At 33.9% G+C, this 15,527-nt stretch overlaps 3 protein-coding genes across 5 annotated transcripts; all 3 read left to right on the top strand.

The window, feature by feature from the left end:
• The first annotated feature begins 186 nt into the window (after positions 1-186).
• LOC140988531 (uncharacterized) lies at positions 187-612 on the top strand. The gene has a single exon (XM_073457528.1). It carries the CDS (start codon positions 187-189, stop codon positions 610-612), a length of 426 nt encoding a protein of 141 aa, XP_073313629.1.
• A 6,019-nt stretch (positions 613-6,631) lies between these two features.
• Positions 6,632-9,757, top strand: LOC140988530 (protein BIIDXI-like). Its single transcript, XM_073457527.1, has 3 exons — positions 6,632-7,072; positions 8,801-9,146; positions 9,230-9,757. Exons 1-3 carry the CDS (start codon positions 6,632-6,634, stop codon positions 9,388-9,390), a joined length of 948 nt encoding a protein of 315 aa, XP_073313628.1. The 3' UTR covers positions 9,391-9,757.
• Positions 9,758-10,384: 627 nt separating this feature from the next.
• Positions 10,385-14,432, top strand: LOC140987919 (la-related protein 6A-like). 3 transcript variants are annotated; one of them, XM_073456671.1, is made up of 11 exons: positions 10,385-10,664; positions 11,503-11,581; positions 11,882-11,976; positions 12,087-12,158; positions 12,235-12,314; positions 12,402-12,486; positions 13,224-13,271; positions 13,373-13,435; positions 13,539-13,673; positions 13,921-14,038; positions 14,113-14,432. In XM_073456671.1, exons 1-11 carry the CDS (start codon positions 10,491-10,493, stop codon positions 14,232-14,234), a joined length of 1,071 nt encoding a protein of 356 aa, XP_073312772.1. In that variant the 5' UTR covers positions 10,385-10,490; the 3' UTR covers positions 14,235-14,432. The 3 variants fall into 3 exon arrangements, with proteins under 3 accessions (XP_073312772.1, XP_073312771.1, XP_073312773.1); XM_073456670.1 differs by having other exon boundaries at positions 13,373-13,438; XM_073456672.1 differs by lacking the exon at positions 10,385-10,664 and having other exon boundaries at positions 11,863-11,976; positions 13,373-13,438.
• Positions 14,433-15,527: the final 1,095 nt, after the last annotated feature.

Raw genomic sequence — 15,527 nt, 5'->3', positions numbered from 1 at the left:
TTTTGTCATTTTACCTCAAATACATTATTAAAACCCGAACTTCTGTTTTCGTGGTTTTTTTTTTTTTTTTTTTTTTTTTTTTTTTTTTTTTTTAAAATTAAAAAAAAAAAAAAAAAGAAATCAATGGGTTTAAAAGCTGGATTTAAGGGTCGCCCCATTTAATTTCTCCATGCAGAATGATTGAAAATGTCGTCGCAGCAGATGCAGATCTCATGTCTCCGAGAAAATGCCGTGGTATACACCGGCGAATCGATGTGCAAGCAGAAATCCATGGAGCTGCTTGAAAAAATCAACCTACCCAAAAGCCTGCTCCCCTTGGACAGCATCGTCGAAGTCGGCCACGACGAGTCGTCGGGATTCATGTGGCTGAAGCAGAAGAAAAGCAAGACACACGTGTTCAGTGATATCCAGCGTTGCGTGTGGTACGACACCGAGGTTACGGCGTTCCTGGATGACCGTCGGCTGATGCGGCTGACAGGTGTCAAGAGCAAGGAGCTGCTGATGTGGGTCACCATTGCTGATATTTCGATTGAGGAACCAAGTTCCGGGAAAATTACGTTCGCCACCAGCACTGGGATTTCCAGGTCTTTTCCAGCCTCGGCGTTTGAATAGGATCCTAAAGAGTACTAGTAGTAGCTTATGAAATCCAAGAACCGATGGAATTCGTTACTTTTTCTTCTTCTTTAGTTCGATATTGCTGTTTGCTTGATCATGTTTTGGATTTCAAGAATAAGGAAATTTTAGGTTTTTTGAGGTCTCGTCTTTTTTTTTTGAAAAATATGTATCACAACGTTTGAATATTGCTAATTAACAAGACGACCGCCTATTACTTGTCTCTTTGTTTGACATATTTATTAGCGTAAATTTATAAGGTTAGTTTTTCTTACAATTTCTTGTTTCGATTCAATAGATTTATGCTCTAGAGCTGGTTTAATTTTGAGATAATCACTCAATAACCAATGTTTTAATTGTTTTTGAATGTTGGGTTTTGATTTAGATGGCCGGTTGCATGCCTAGACTCATGATTGAACCGACTTTGTTTAAATTTGTAAAATAATGAAGAATTAATATATATCTTAAGAACAACCTTGGAAGCCTTGATTCGAATTGGATTTTAGCGTTTAAATTTGACGAGGCTCCTCCGATCGATCGTCGATTCTCAATTTCAAGATTTTGTATACAGTATTCTTCCCATTATATATATTTGGTTCATTCTCGGTACGTGTATTTATAATAGGATCCGTCTCCAGCGAATGAAGCTCTCTAATAATGTCTTATCCTAGCAAATTTAATATCTTCCATCTCATTTCTACTACATGTTTACAGATTTAGATTGAAAATAATAACACAATTAAACTATCTAAACTGATTTGTGATGTAGAAATGAGGTGGCCGGATTTATTAGTAAGAAAAAATAAGTTAAGACTGATTAGATTATTCAAAAAAATTCAATAGTTTCTTAAGAAACCTAAAATTAATATGATATGGAGACTGCATTTTTAGGGATTTGAATTTGATAAAATAAAGTAATTATAAAGTTCGAACTAAGTTATTTGTGTCATAAATATAGGAAGTTTTGTTTTGCCCTCCAAGACAAATTAAGATAACGTGCGATTTTATATGGGCAAATTAAGTTATTTGATATATATTTATGATTTTATGTAATTTTTGTATTTCTAGCTTCTCATTAATTGAGTAAATATTTTTTCATTTGTAAATTTAAATTTTGGTATATAGTATGCTTATATGATATTTTTATTTGTAGGTATCCTCGTGCACATGACAAAGTAATGCGTAATCTTCAAGTGTAAAATCCAAAAACCTCGTGGCAGAATAATATATAGCTCATTGATGTGATGGTTTAATGAGACATTGACTTGATATGTTAACTTTTGTTTTAGATTTCTTAGATTGACCAAGAAATTGTTTTAGTGGAAGCCGATGGTTTTGCAATTCACATACGATGTTTTTCGATTTTTGATTACTCAATGTCAATGTGTTTCAGTTTCTATTTACTTTGAAGCTTTGAGTATGAGAGTTTATATGATACATTGAGTAATCTACTTTTGAACAAATAAAAATAGTTGAATTTAAATCCAGAAATGACTATGATATCACTATCACTTCGCAATTCATTTCATTTCCGGATTTATGAAATAAATATGTTGGCTTGAGGGTAATTGCCATTTTGTTGAGTTGCAGCATTGATTTTCCTATATTTGGCTACTGAATTGTAGGTGTTAAGATATTTTTTTTTTTAAAAAAAAATCAAGTATGAGTTCGAAAGAAAAAAAACACTCCCAATTTTTATCGGGACGGAGATTGGATATGAGGGTTATGGGATGGGTCTCTACTGACTCCAACCTTAGTCAAGATGGTGTTCCAATGAGGATGAAGTGAGCAGATCTAAGGATGTAATTAATAATTAATGAAGCAAGTTAATTAGAAATGCAATTAGATATACTTGAATTTAATTTTTTTTATATGTTAGAAGACTCTCAATTTGAAATGAAGTGAAATTTCATATTTCTTCCACCCAATTTTGATGTGTTATGGTTGTTAATTATATTCACTTCATGCAAAACTCTATTTAGTCTGTTGTATGTATTTACTAAGAGATTATAATATTTCTCATCAAATTTTGAAAAATTAAAATTTATTGTTTTCAAATAACTCAACTTGATAGGTCAAGTACCAAAAAAAAAAGTTAAAGGGAAAAATATTAAACTAATATCATAAATATTATTCAAAAACTGAAAATTTCTCTCATATAAATAACTCTCAACATGAATCTTGTAAAACTGGACAATAAATATTAATAAAAAATAAATTCAAAAAAAAAAATTCGTTAAAATTAATTTTTAAGCAAGCCAAAAATTGTAGGTGAAAATACATAATTTTAAAAAAAATAGTGTGTGACAATGTACACGTGACAACATTCAATCGATATTTGCAACGATCATAAAATAAAATAATAATTTATATTAGATATATTTCAGACTAATTAACTAGATATATGTGACATATATACTATACAAGAAAACACTAGAATTAACAGCGGGTTTTTAACGTTCAAATATGTCACTAATTTTAATTTTGTAATTATCATATTATTAAACAAGGATATATGGTTTATAAAAAACTAGCCGACGGTTTTTAAAAATGTAAAACCCAAGATTTTTGTGATCGTGATAATATTTTTGTAATTTAAGTGTGCTAGGATTAGTCAATATTTGAGTATCTATCTCATTATTTTATTTGAGATGTAAGATTTGCAGTTTATCCAAAGTTGGGGGGATAATTATATCGTGTACAATATTTTTGAAGCTCAAGATTTAAGATAATATTGTGCATATATTTTGAACTTGAGATAATAAATAAGTCTATCACAATCCAATAATTAAATAAAGAATTTGGATATATGCAGATAAAGTTGGAGATAAAAATTCAAAGTTGGAAAGATTTTTACCAGATAAAGATCTAAGATTTGATATACCTGGATAGAGATTAAACAGAGGATAATATGATCTCTAAATTTCGAAATATCCAAGGGATGAATATTTAGATTTCGAAAAATTATCCAAGATAACGGATAAAGAATGATAATTATCCTAGATTTAAAGTTTGATTCAAAGTTCAAACGCGAAGATAATACACGATCAAGATAGCAGCCACCTTCCTATAAATAGGAGAAGCTCTCATTCAGAATTTACACCTCATTTATACATCAAATTTTCGAAATTTATCCCATTAATTTCGAAATTCTCTCCGAAAATTCTGCACGAGTCAGCAAAATTATGTCCAAGTTCAAAAATTCGTTTCTCTCTCTCGAGTACTCGGAATCCGATCTTCACCGTTCAGAATGTGCTTCCATATGTTTCGAATAACATATCCAAAATTCGGCCAAATCCAACGGTTAGTTTTTCGTTTATAGCCTTTGCAAGAAAACTGCTCAGATTCTACGCGAGAAACAGCATACCTACGGTTTTTCATCCATAAACAGGTTAAAAAGACTTCCAAACCCGATCTCCACCGTTCATAATTTATTTGATATAATTTTGGACGTACTGTAAAAGTTTGAGCCCGATCCAACGGTTCAATAAGGCACAATGAATTTTTCAAGATTGCTGATTTTCCGGCCGATGTGCTGTTGCGTTTTCGAAGTGTCGGTTGCATGATTCTTCTATAGTTTCGAATTCTTCATGTTTTCTTCCAGGTTTAAGGTAAGTGGGCAAATTTTAAATTTTTGGGTTATGTGTTTTTCTTTTTAAAGAAAAAAAATGCGGTCGAACACCGTCTACGTTTTTTAAATCTTGTTACGTTTTTGTGAGGACACTGTGAGGATTCCCTGAAAATGGGTGGAATTCCAACATATGGCCCTTAACAGTGGGATAGAACTGTTTTATGGCCTCGCCCCCTTAGAGGATTAAAACTTAGGGACTGACGTCAGTAAACCATGAAAGGTGAAAAATTGCAGTGTTAAAAATTATGAAAAGCATGCTGTAAATATATGTTATTTTCGAAAATATGAAAAATTTTATGTGGTGTTCGATATTTCCCCCATTTACTGAGTATTCCCAAAATACTCACCCCTTACTCTACCCTCCCAGATAAATCAGAAGAAGAAATAGAGAAAGAAGAATCAGACATCAGTTTTTGGGCTGATAGTGGACGCATGAAGAATTTTAATTAAGAATATGTTCTTGTGAGTTTTTAATTCTAGTTGTGAACGCTTCCGCAGATTTTTACCGTTTTCAGAGTTATTATTGTAAAGACGATTCCATTTTTATGGTATATTTATGATATAAACTGGTTTTGGTTTATACTGTACTACGAGGCTTGTTGTTTAGCAATTATGTGATTGTTGAATAACGCCGGTGTCAACTAACCCCGGTCTCGGGGCGTGACTAAAAATCCCTCTCAAAATTTAATAACGACGAATCTCTTTTAAAAAGTTTGTCGCAAGTACTATATATATTGTGATGAGTCGTATTCAGATTAATGGATTATTTTTGCAAAACGTTTAATTTAGTAATTAAAGCTAAATTAATGGAGTATAATGACTATAATCCTTCCCACATAACATCACTCTAGATAGTACTTGAATCTGCCATACATCTTTAATTGCCTCCGTCCTATGTTACTATAGACCTGATTTCTAATTAAAATAATTGGAAAATTACATTTTCTTATGATATGTTTGTTTGTTTGTTTGTTTTTTTATGTGATTTTTGTCTTCTATATTATTAAATTTTAGTATTAGTTTTAGTCTTTTTTTTATGTGAAGTTGATACGACACACATACAACGGTGGTGTTTGTATTGTCACATCAACAATCCAAATAAAAAAACTCAAATTGACAACATTCGAAAATACGTCACTAAAATTAAAATTTAATAACATGATAAATGACCAAAATCTTCAAAGAACAAGTATAGAAGACTAAAATTGCGATTCCCCTAAAATAAAATTAAACCTCGACACATTTTTTTTCTATAATTTTCATTTTGGTCATGCTAATAATGAATTTGTATTTTTAATTATGTAAATTGTATGTTTCATTTTTGGTCATCTTAACGGTGAATTTGCATATTTTTTTCTTATTTTTTATCATGTTAATGATGAATTTGCATTTCTAGTCTTGTAAATTACATGAACAAAAATTCAAATTATTGTTAACGAGACTAAAAATTGAAATTTTTTAATTTACATGACCAAAATAATAATTATCCTTTTAATTTTTTTACTCGACCATTATATTATAATCAATTCCGATCTTCGTATGAGGTTACACCCAGGGTAGAGTCAAGATTTAAAAGTATCTGTGGCTGGTTCCGTCTCGTGTTAGACACTAATAGAGGTAAGCATTCAATTTAATCGAACAAAATCGAATTAACCAATTTTTTTTCTAGAAACTGAACCAATCGAAATTTATTACAAAATCAAACAAACCAAACCGGTCGGTAACCGAATTAACCAAACTTTAGAATACTTTTGACAAAAATTCAAGTTTTATTAAAAAAATGTAATATAAAATTTGAATTAAATAAATTTAAATTTTATTTACTAAAGCAATATATTTTTAAGTCTACTTCTATTGTCCAATAAAATTTTATTAGAAATTTGTAATAATTATATCATAATAAACTTTATCAGAACAAATTTTTTAAATTAATTCAATTCAGTCGGTTTTTTTTGGTTGAAAATGATATTTTGCTCGCCTCTACACTGTAATTGATGTATGCCTCTTTCACACTTATGGTTTAAAAATAACTTGATATTTTTTTTTGTTCCCTAGAAAAAAAATCAATTATCCCAAAAATTTACAACGAAGAATTATTTTCCAAATTTTGTTTAGCATGAGACTGAAAAAAATAAAAATATATAGTGGGACTAAAGCTCAAGCTCACCCTAGCCGTAGGGTTGCTCGCACTGGGTACACCAATAATCTTTATTGTGTGGGCTCTCCTACGATTTATACCAATACGAAGGCATTAAATATCTATGTTTTAGCTTGGATGACGATTGATTGAAAGCAACTCATCTATTACTCCTAGATAAAAATCGAGCTCCCCCCTCGACAAACACCACCCACCTATCCGCTTCAGATTTTGAGGAAAAAGAAAAAAAAATGGCAACAACTAATGAATTGATCGAATCCCAGAGTGAAGGAGCTCAGATTTTCCACGGAGAGGCAGTCTGCAAAGAGAAAATTGCCGAGGTCCTAGAGGAATTCTCATTGCTGGCCTGCTTATTGCGACTGAAAGAGATTACCGAGTTTGGTTTCAACCGAAGCAGTGGATTCCTTTGGCTGAAACAGAAGAATAAAACAGAACATAAGTTCAAGAAAATTGGCCAGACCATTGTCTACGATGTCGAAATCACGGTTTTCGTGAAGCCGCGTCACATGAAAAAGCTCACGGGAGTTAAGACGAAAGGGCGGCTGCTCCCGATGGCGATTTGCGAGATAGTTATCGGATCCCCATCCGATGATAATGTCAAATTCGTGACTTCCACTGGTTTGTACCGTGCGCATCCCGTCTCGGCATTGGAAGCTGAAGATGAGAGCGTTGTGAGCAAATAGAGGATGTTGATCAGGTTGAATATTATCTTCGCAGTTGGCGATTATGTTCAAATCCACATATAAAAATAAAGTGTTAATGCCTTACAATTAAGTCCAGATTATATACAATACAAGGAAAGAGTTTTTTAAATAATTCTCATTTTATAATCCAAAACTATATATATCTTGCTCTCACATTTAATTACTATAAATATATTGTGCAGAGAACAAAGTGTTAATGCCTTACAATGGGCGTCCCGATTTCTGGGTTGATTTTCTCTGCTCATGTGTGGAATCTTTAGAAATTGAATCCAGTTGTGTAGAAAGATGCAAACATAGCTAGCTTTCTGGTGGATTATGTGAACGTTGATGAATCCTCTGCTACACTTCATGGGTTCTGAGAACTTAGTTATAATTGCAGAAAAATTATCATGTTTCATCTTAAAATAATATTGTCTATTGAAATTGATATTTCCTTAGGTAAGTACGAAGGGATTCAGGTTTATATATATAGTGACATTATCTTCAAAAGTGTTCTGAGCAGCATAGGTAGATACACCATTTATTGATTCCATTGTAGCAATTTGGTTATTTGTAATGATTAAATTCTCATACCTTATGGCCATTCAAATAGGGCAAAGGGTCCGAGAATTTTGACATACGGAGTGAATTCAATGAGGTGGACTCAATTATTTCACACACAAAAAAAAAAAAAAAATTGTAATTTTTTTAAGATTAAGAGGCTGATGAACAAGATGCCCGCCCATTCACTCCTTGTATTCTACACCGTGGGCCTCGCACTCTGATATTCATCCAACTCACTAGACACATAACTCTTGTAAAATTAACTTTGATTCACTTCAGTAGCTAGTTGAGATATTTTAGCGAAAGCATCAGCTCGATTATGGTATGTGTGTCAAAAGAAAATACCCCAATACCCTTCAATTATATATGTGGGTCCTTATGTTTGATCTAAGTAATCCCGGAATCATGAAGAAAGTAGCAGCATGCTTCTTATATGGTACCAAAGACTCGGAAATCGGCCCTTTTGGATATAAACAACTTAGCAAACTGCATTTAATGTCACCGTGATTTGTGAGGTGGTGTTTTTTAATAGGTAAGTACTAAACTTACATTTTCTTAAGAAAAATTATATATAATTTGTTTTATTTAATTAGGAGATAGAATTTTCCCCAGCCTGATTTCCCACCGCCCAAATCCTGATAACATAATATATAATATCTGGATGGAAGAGAAGGGTCCAAAGTTTGGTTTACCGCGGCTTTTTGATCTTGCCTAAAGTTACCACACCAATAGTTGGTTTCTTGTCCTGCAGTAATGTTGCTATAAGTAGATGTTCTGAAAAACAACGGTTGGCTAGGAAATTTATTTGACTCAAATATAATAAAATTTTTTTATTTTAATATAATTTAATTTTTTATGGTTTCATTTTAATTTATCTGTATACCCATGCAATCAGCATAGATAAAGTCCTTTATTATACTTTAATACAAATGAATCGTAATTCGATTTTGAAACTCATTTGTAAACACTGTATATTCTAAATTCGTTCTTAGTCGATTCAGCCGCCTAAAATAAGGATAAAGACCGCTTGAGCTTGATACTAATATATGTGATTTTGTGTATCATGTTTCAGGCATAGAGATGTCCAATTATGCAAATGGTTAATCATACGATGATTGTATCGAGTAACCCTCCATCGGACTTTTCAAGTAGTTATCACTCATCATTCCACAGGGTGAGCATGCGTTACCCCTTGGGAATGACGCCGAAATCAACCAAGAGTTCAGAGTGGAGAAGGGCTCCCTTTACTCCCTAACGTTCAGAGCGGCTCGCACTTGCGCCCAGCTAGAGTCACTCAATGTTTCTGTCCCGCCGGCATCACATAACATCGATTTGCAAACTCTTTACAGCGTTCAGGGTTCGGATACTTATAATGCTGCTGCCTTTCAAGTGGAGGAGGACGATGTTCGAGTTGTGTTCAGAAATCCTGGAATGGAAGATGACCCCATAATCGATGACATTGCAATCAAGAAGCTTTTTTTTCCCGATAAGCCCAAAGGTTAGTTTGGCCTGATCAAAATCTGTACAGAGTGTCCATTTACTGATCCTTCGTTATTATATTCACATGATCGTCACCTGCAGATAATGCGGTTGTCAATGGTGATTTTGAAGAAGGCCCATGGATGTTTCGAAACGAGTCACTTGGCGTACTGCTTCCAACCAATCTTGACGAGGAGACATCATCACTACCTGGTTGGATAGTCGAATCAAATAGAGCAGTCCGGTACATGGATTCTGGATAGTCGAATCAAATAGAGCAGTCCGGTACATGGATTCTTACCATTTCACTGTCCCGGAGGGGAAACGAGCCATCGAACTACTGGTCGGGGAAGGAAGGCATCATCTCATGCACAAATGGTGGACAAACAAGCCTTACAGACTAACGTTTTCCTAGGCCATGCTGGGGACGCCTGTAAGCAGAAGCTGGCTGTCATGGCTTTTGCAGGCGATCAGGCTGAAAACATACACTACACTCCCAACTCGAATTCCACGTTTCAAACTGCTGAGTGTTAACTTCACGGCCAAGGCCGAGAGAACTTGTGTTTTTAACTTCACTCGAGTTCCCATGTTGGATTTACGTGCGTTTAAGGTTGTTTTTAGGTGTTGATTGACAAGCCTTGTGTTTTTAGGTTCTCAAAATTGAAGATGTATAATGTAGGAGGTGAAAAACACACTGAATCCTGGTAATTAAACAAAGCTATAAGAAGCATCAAGTGTGACCAACCCAAGTTTAAGAGGAAAAAAGTTATATTAACTGTTATTTTGATATAATTATATCATGCGTGTTATATAACAAATAAAAATAATAAATATTATTATTTTGAATTACAATTTAATAATGTATATTAAAAGTAATTTTTAAATAATAAATAGAAAATTTAGAAAAACGAAAAAAAAAAACAAAACAAAACAAAAAAAGATGCAACTTGCAAGACATAATGCCCGATTGGAGAGGCCGTTAATTAATAAGGAAAGTTTTATAAAAGTTGATAATGTTTTATTGTATAAGATAAAATAATATTTAAATAAACACATGGAACAATATGGTAGAGTTGTTTGAAGTTGGGAGAAACTAACGAAAAATAAATCAATTGACTTTAAATAGGACATTTGTTTTTTAAAAAACTCAAACAACACACTAATAATAAATTATAAAAATAATAATGAAAACGCTAGTTGATATCGAAAAGCGTTGGTTGAGGTCATAAGTGGGTCTGTATATATTGCGGCCTAATGAAATCTCCTTTCTTTGGGAGAAAGAAAAAGACAAGGGAAATGAGAGGAAGAAGGTGGCCCGCTTTTCTCCATTATTAACCTCGTCCCCCCCTCTTTCACCCCTCTAATGGAGCAAGACCAGGGGAATGGAATTCCGATCCCCACATCTTCATCCCCAGAGTCTGATCATGATGATTATCACCCCGATTCACCGCCAGTTGGATCTCCGGAAGTAACAGGATTCCAACTTTCGCCGCCTGCCGTGCTATCTGATGATCTTCGCTGCAAGATTATCAAGCAGGTGCCTTTTTCGCTTTAATCTTGGACTTGCAATTTCTTCGTTGATTTTTTGACCGTTTTGTGTGTTTTATTGCGATTGGCCGTTTGTTGTATATAACTTGTCCTATTTTTTTCTAGGTTATGTTTAAAGTTGAGCGGTCTTATGTGTTTTTCCTGCCCGGTCATGCTTTAAAATTAATTGGTTACTCAAGAGTTCAGGTCTTTCTTGACTTGCTTACTGTTAGAAATAAGGATTTTCGTTTTTCTTGATTAATTTTTTTTTCAGTGCGACGGTTCTCAATTTTAAAGATTCCATGTTCTTTGATCCTTAACTGAAGTTTTTGGGGTTCATTCTTGGATTAGGAGTTTAAAATTCAGTATATGGGATCAATGGATTTTAAAGTGTAATTGGATTTGGTATGTGGATCTTGGTCACGTACACCCTGGAATTTACTTGTTATTTTATTATTCAAGTTGTTGTGTTGATCTTGGTCTCATATAAACGAGCATTGCATGTTATTTTATGATTTTTATGGATAGCTGTTTCTTTTTATGAACCACAAGATTCTGATTGTTTCTGTAAAGTGTTGGAATAATGTACAGGTAACGAGCATGTACTTGAATATTTTGTTGCTAGTTAGCTAGAAATCTTTGTTCGATGATTCTATCTATGACCTTCTCAATTCGATCAAATATGTGTTCCGTTGTAAGATGTGCTTGATTTAATATTTCTTTAATTTGGAATGTGTTTTGTCTTACACAAGCAAGTGAATTCTTTGTGACATTTGGTGATACATATATACATTTATGCGGTGATGATTGTAACAGTACCTTCGTCATCAGAATCTTTTCCATTTCAGGTAGAGTATTACTTCAGTGATGAAAATCTGCCAAACGACAAGTTTCTGATGAAATATGTTGCAAGAAATGACGGTTATGGTGAGTGCCAAACTATGTTCTCTTCTTTCCTTTGGAGATCAATTGGTTCAGTCCACCCTGATTTTAAAAATCATTATTGTTTTTAATTTCTATTCCTTTTGATACATGTAGTGTCATATTTGGGATTTTTTTGGTTTATCAGTTATTATTTTTGTTTTCCCTTTCGAAACGATAATTAGTCTTGGAAATTTAAGTTTTTATGTCTGTTTAAATTGTTATGATACTTGGATGCGCATCAGTGAAACTTCCATTCATAGTGATACTACTCCCATGTCTTAAAGGGAATCTTCTATCTTCCAGTTCCTATGGGTGTCATTGCTTCTTTTAGAAAAATGAAAAAGCTTACGAGGGACATGTCATTGATAGTGGCTGCTCTAAAGGAATCTGCTCTTGTTGTAAGTGGTTGATTTTTATGAAAGAACAATAGTCCTGACAATATTGGTAGGATAAAATTCAAGTGAGAGTGCGCTAAGCTGCTGGTTTGCGGTTTGATTATTGATTGCAGGTGGTCAGTTCTAATGGTAAAAAGGTGAAGAGGCTTCATCCTTTACCATTGGCTGATGTGAAGGATCCAATGGTATATTCTTCTGATGATGAATTTGATATTATTCTTTTCCCTTTGACTCGATTCATAAATTTTATTAATTTTGTAGGTTTGCACTATACTCGTGGAGAATCTGCCAGAAGATCACTCGGTAGAAAATCTAAATCGAGTGTTTGGTGAAGCTGGAAAGTGTGCATCTTTTAATTTTCTTTCATTTTTACTTTGATCATACTTGTTTCTATTCAATGTAACTGTATCTTTGCTTCTGTATGCTAGAATAAAGAATATCACGATCCGTGACCCATGTGATGCTAGGGATTCAAAAAAGTGCACAGTCGCAGAGAAACTGATTAGTGGGAAGGTATACTGAAGATTTTCTTATTTGCATGTGCTAATCTTTAATGGTTCTTATGTGGAGTAAGGTTGTAAATGTTGCATAGTTCTTGAATGTGGGTCAGTTCTTGAATTCTAGCAAATCATATTTGAAGTGGCCGGTTATCACTTAAGATACTGTAACCGTCGGGGTTTCGGGAATCAACTTGGATGGCATTTGGATAATTTTGTAAACACATTGGACGACACAAATTTATTCAGTGTTTGGTTGTGTATTTGAAGTTTAAAGCAAGCAGGAGCTTGTTACTAAATGCCATCACTTCAAGATGTTTATGGCATCGGCTTTTGGAACATGGATCACTATGTTCTCCTATAATATTTTTTTCCCTTAAATTGAAATGTCTAAAATTGATTTTAGTTACATTTTCTTCTTAGCAGATACCACAGCTTATGAGCTTACGAATTGGTACAACCATGTGAATTATAAGTAAATGCGAAGGGTACAAATGAAATTGTTTACCAGCTACATGTTCCATCAAAGTGTGTTTGAGTAATTATTCCATTATGGTTTGTTTTTCTTAAACGTAAGAGTATTAGGGGAAAGAAAGTTTACTGTGTTTCTGAGACATATAGTTTATTAAAGGAGTTTCTCTTCAGAAATATAGTATAGATTTTGCATCTCTCTCTCTCTCTGACGTGCACTATATATACATGTTATTTGTTTCTGTTCACCTGATGTTATTGTCGACTGGTTTTTGTATGAAGTTGCATGCTCTTGTGGAGTATGACACTGTGGAGGCTGCTGAGAAAGCTGTAAGTGCTTAGCAGTCTTTTTTAAACGTAGCATGCCACATCATTCTTGTCATATTTTCTCTCTTTAGGTTGGATGATTGAGTTTAGGTAATTTGTTTTAGGTGACCTTGCTAAACAACGAGCAAGATTGGAGATATGGATTGCGGGTTAAGCTTCTTAAAAAAGTGGTATTTTTTCTATTGCTATTTTGTCCATGTTGCATAAAAATTATGACTAAGCATCTGCTTCACATTAGTAAATAAGGTTTGTTTTCTTTTGATCCTTTAGAACAAGGCAGGCCAGAAGAATTTTTTTTGGAGGGAATCAGAGTCCGAGAAATGCAATATTGTTCAAGCATCTGAGTCATCTGGGAATGAGGAGAATCGTGATTCAAGTGAGCAACATGAATCACACGATGAGGAGGTGCATCTTGAATCTTCTAGAGTTACTTTTAATGTTGTTCTATTCTAGGAATTTCACCGAGGTTCTTAACGGGTCATGGCCTATCTGCATATATGCTTGAACCATTGAGAAAACAATAACACTTCCGAACTCCAATTCCTTGATGCTTATGCACTGTATATGGGGTCGGAAACTTTGTATGACTAGGTTTGTTCTCGAGCTTGTCTGTAGTGACTTGATGTGTCTATTTGTTGCTATGCATTTATAGATTGTGGACCAGTCATCAAGAGAGAGAAACGGGGTGCATTTGGCTAAAGAGAAAAATGGGTACAAGGGTCGAAACCATCCCGGAAGGAGACTGAAACACCATGGACCAAATGGACACGGTTAGATTATCTAGTTTGTCATCATGAACTTCCCCAGATTCTGTCTTGTAAAACTGATTTTGTTTTATTTTCAGGACATGGAACACAATTTTCCAGCCATGGTACTGAACCATCCAAACCTCCACCAGGCCCAAAAATGCCCGATGGAACCAGAGGGTTTGCCATGGGCAGGGGACGTCCCACGACTACCAATTGAAGCTTAATGGTGTTGAGCTGCAGTATCTGTTCTTGATTGCAATCCGTGCTTTGAACGTTTATCATATCTATAAAATATTTACAATCTAAATGTCAATCTTGTCTTGTGGTTTTTGTAATATAGCTTCTATTATAAGTTGAAAAATTTAAAACCTATGTGATTTTTTGTGTTTCTTGGTTTAAACGAAATTTCTCTCGATGGGGTTCAAGTAGACGGATGTGAGTCAGCAAATGCTAGACTGAAGCAAGAAGGAACATGTTCGAAAGTAACTTCGTATGTTAAGTTTTACTAGGTATGGGCACCTCAATTCTTAAGGTGTTTTACTCAGGTTTATAGTTTAACATATGAGTATTTATATATTTTTTTAGAATTACTAATTATGTGTCGCCCTCTTCAAAGCATTAATTATTTGACTGATGAGAAAAGCATTTGAGATCATCAAATTAGATGCATCAATAGATATAACTCACCTCCCTAAAATTATTAGTTAGACATGTATATGTATAATTTCCCATTTCACCCTCTTCCAATATGTGTAACTCACGCATTCCAGTTTTATACACATACTGATTGTCAACGGGTTCATTGGATTTAGTGAGAGATTCTCCATTGGGATTTGATTACGAACGGGTTCGAGTCGATTTTGGAAGAAGGATAGAATTCTCAGTGGTGGCGATTTTGGAGCTGGAGGCTTGTATATATATATTTATACGAAGATACGAATGATATTTGATGTAGAGATTTTGGTGGGATTTCAAAGAAAAATGAATATGCAATTGTAGTGCAGGTTGGGTGAATTGGTGAAGAGGCAGATGCAATTGTAGTGCAGGTTGGGTAAGTGTTATAAGGCCTTGGACAAGATTAATTCCGGGGTTGCTATCACTACTGATATGTGGAAATCAAGCAATAATAAGAAAGGTTTCATGGCAATAACCGGATATTATATTGATGATTCATGGATTCTTCACAGTTGCATTTTGAGGTATGTTCAATTTTATACTGTGAATAATTTATGTTTTTAGAAAGAAAAAATTATGACATTTATTTATTTATTGTAAGTTTATGTATGTTCCAGCTCCACATACGTCCGAGATGTTGTCTGATCTATTGGTTGAATAATTTATGGAGTGGAATATTGATCGTAAATTGTCAACAATCACAATGGATAATTGCACCACCAATGATTCCATGATTCATCTTCTCGTGAACAAGCTTTCAAATCGTGATTTGTTATTGAATGGAAAGGTACTTCACATGCGTTGTTGTGCTCATATTCTGAACTTGATTGTGAAA

The sequence above is a fragment of the Primulina huaijiensis genome, chromosome 11, assembly GCF_012295235.1.
Source record: "Primulina huaijiensis isolate GDHJ02 chromosome 11, ASM1229523v2, whole genome shotgun sequence".
In the NCBI taxonomy this organism is placed as follows: domain Eukaryota; kingdom Viridiplantae; phylum Streptophyta; class Magnoliopsida; order Lamiales; family Gesneriaceae; genus Primulina; species Primulina huaijiensis.
The sequence above is the reverse complement of the archived record's forward strand: the minus strand, read 5'-3'. Positions and strand labels throughout refer to the sequence as shown.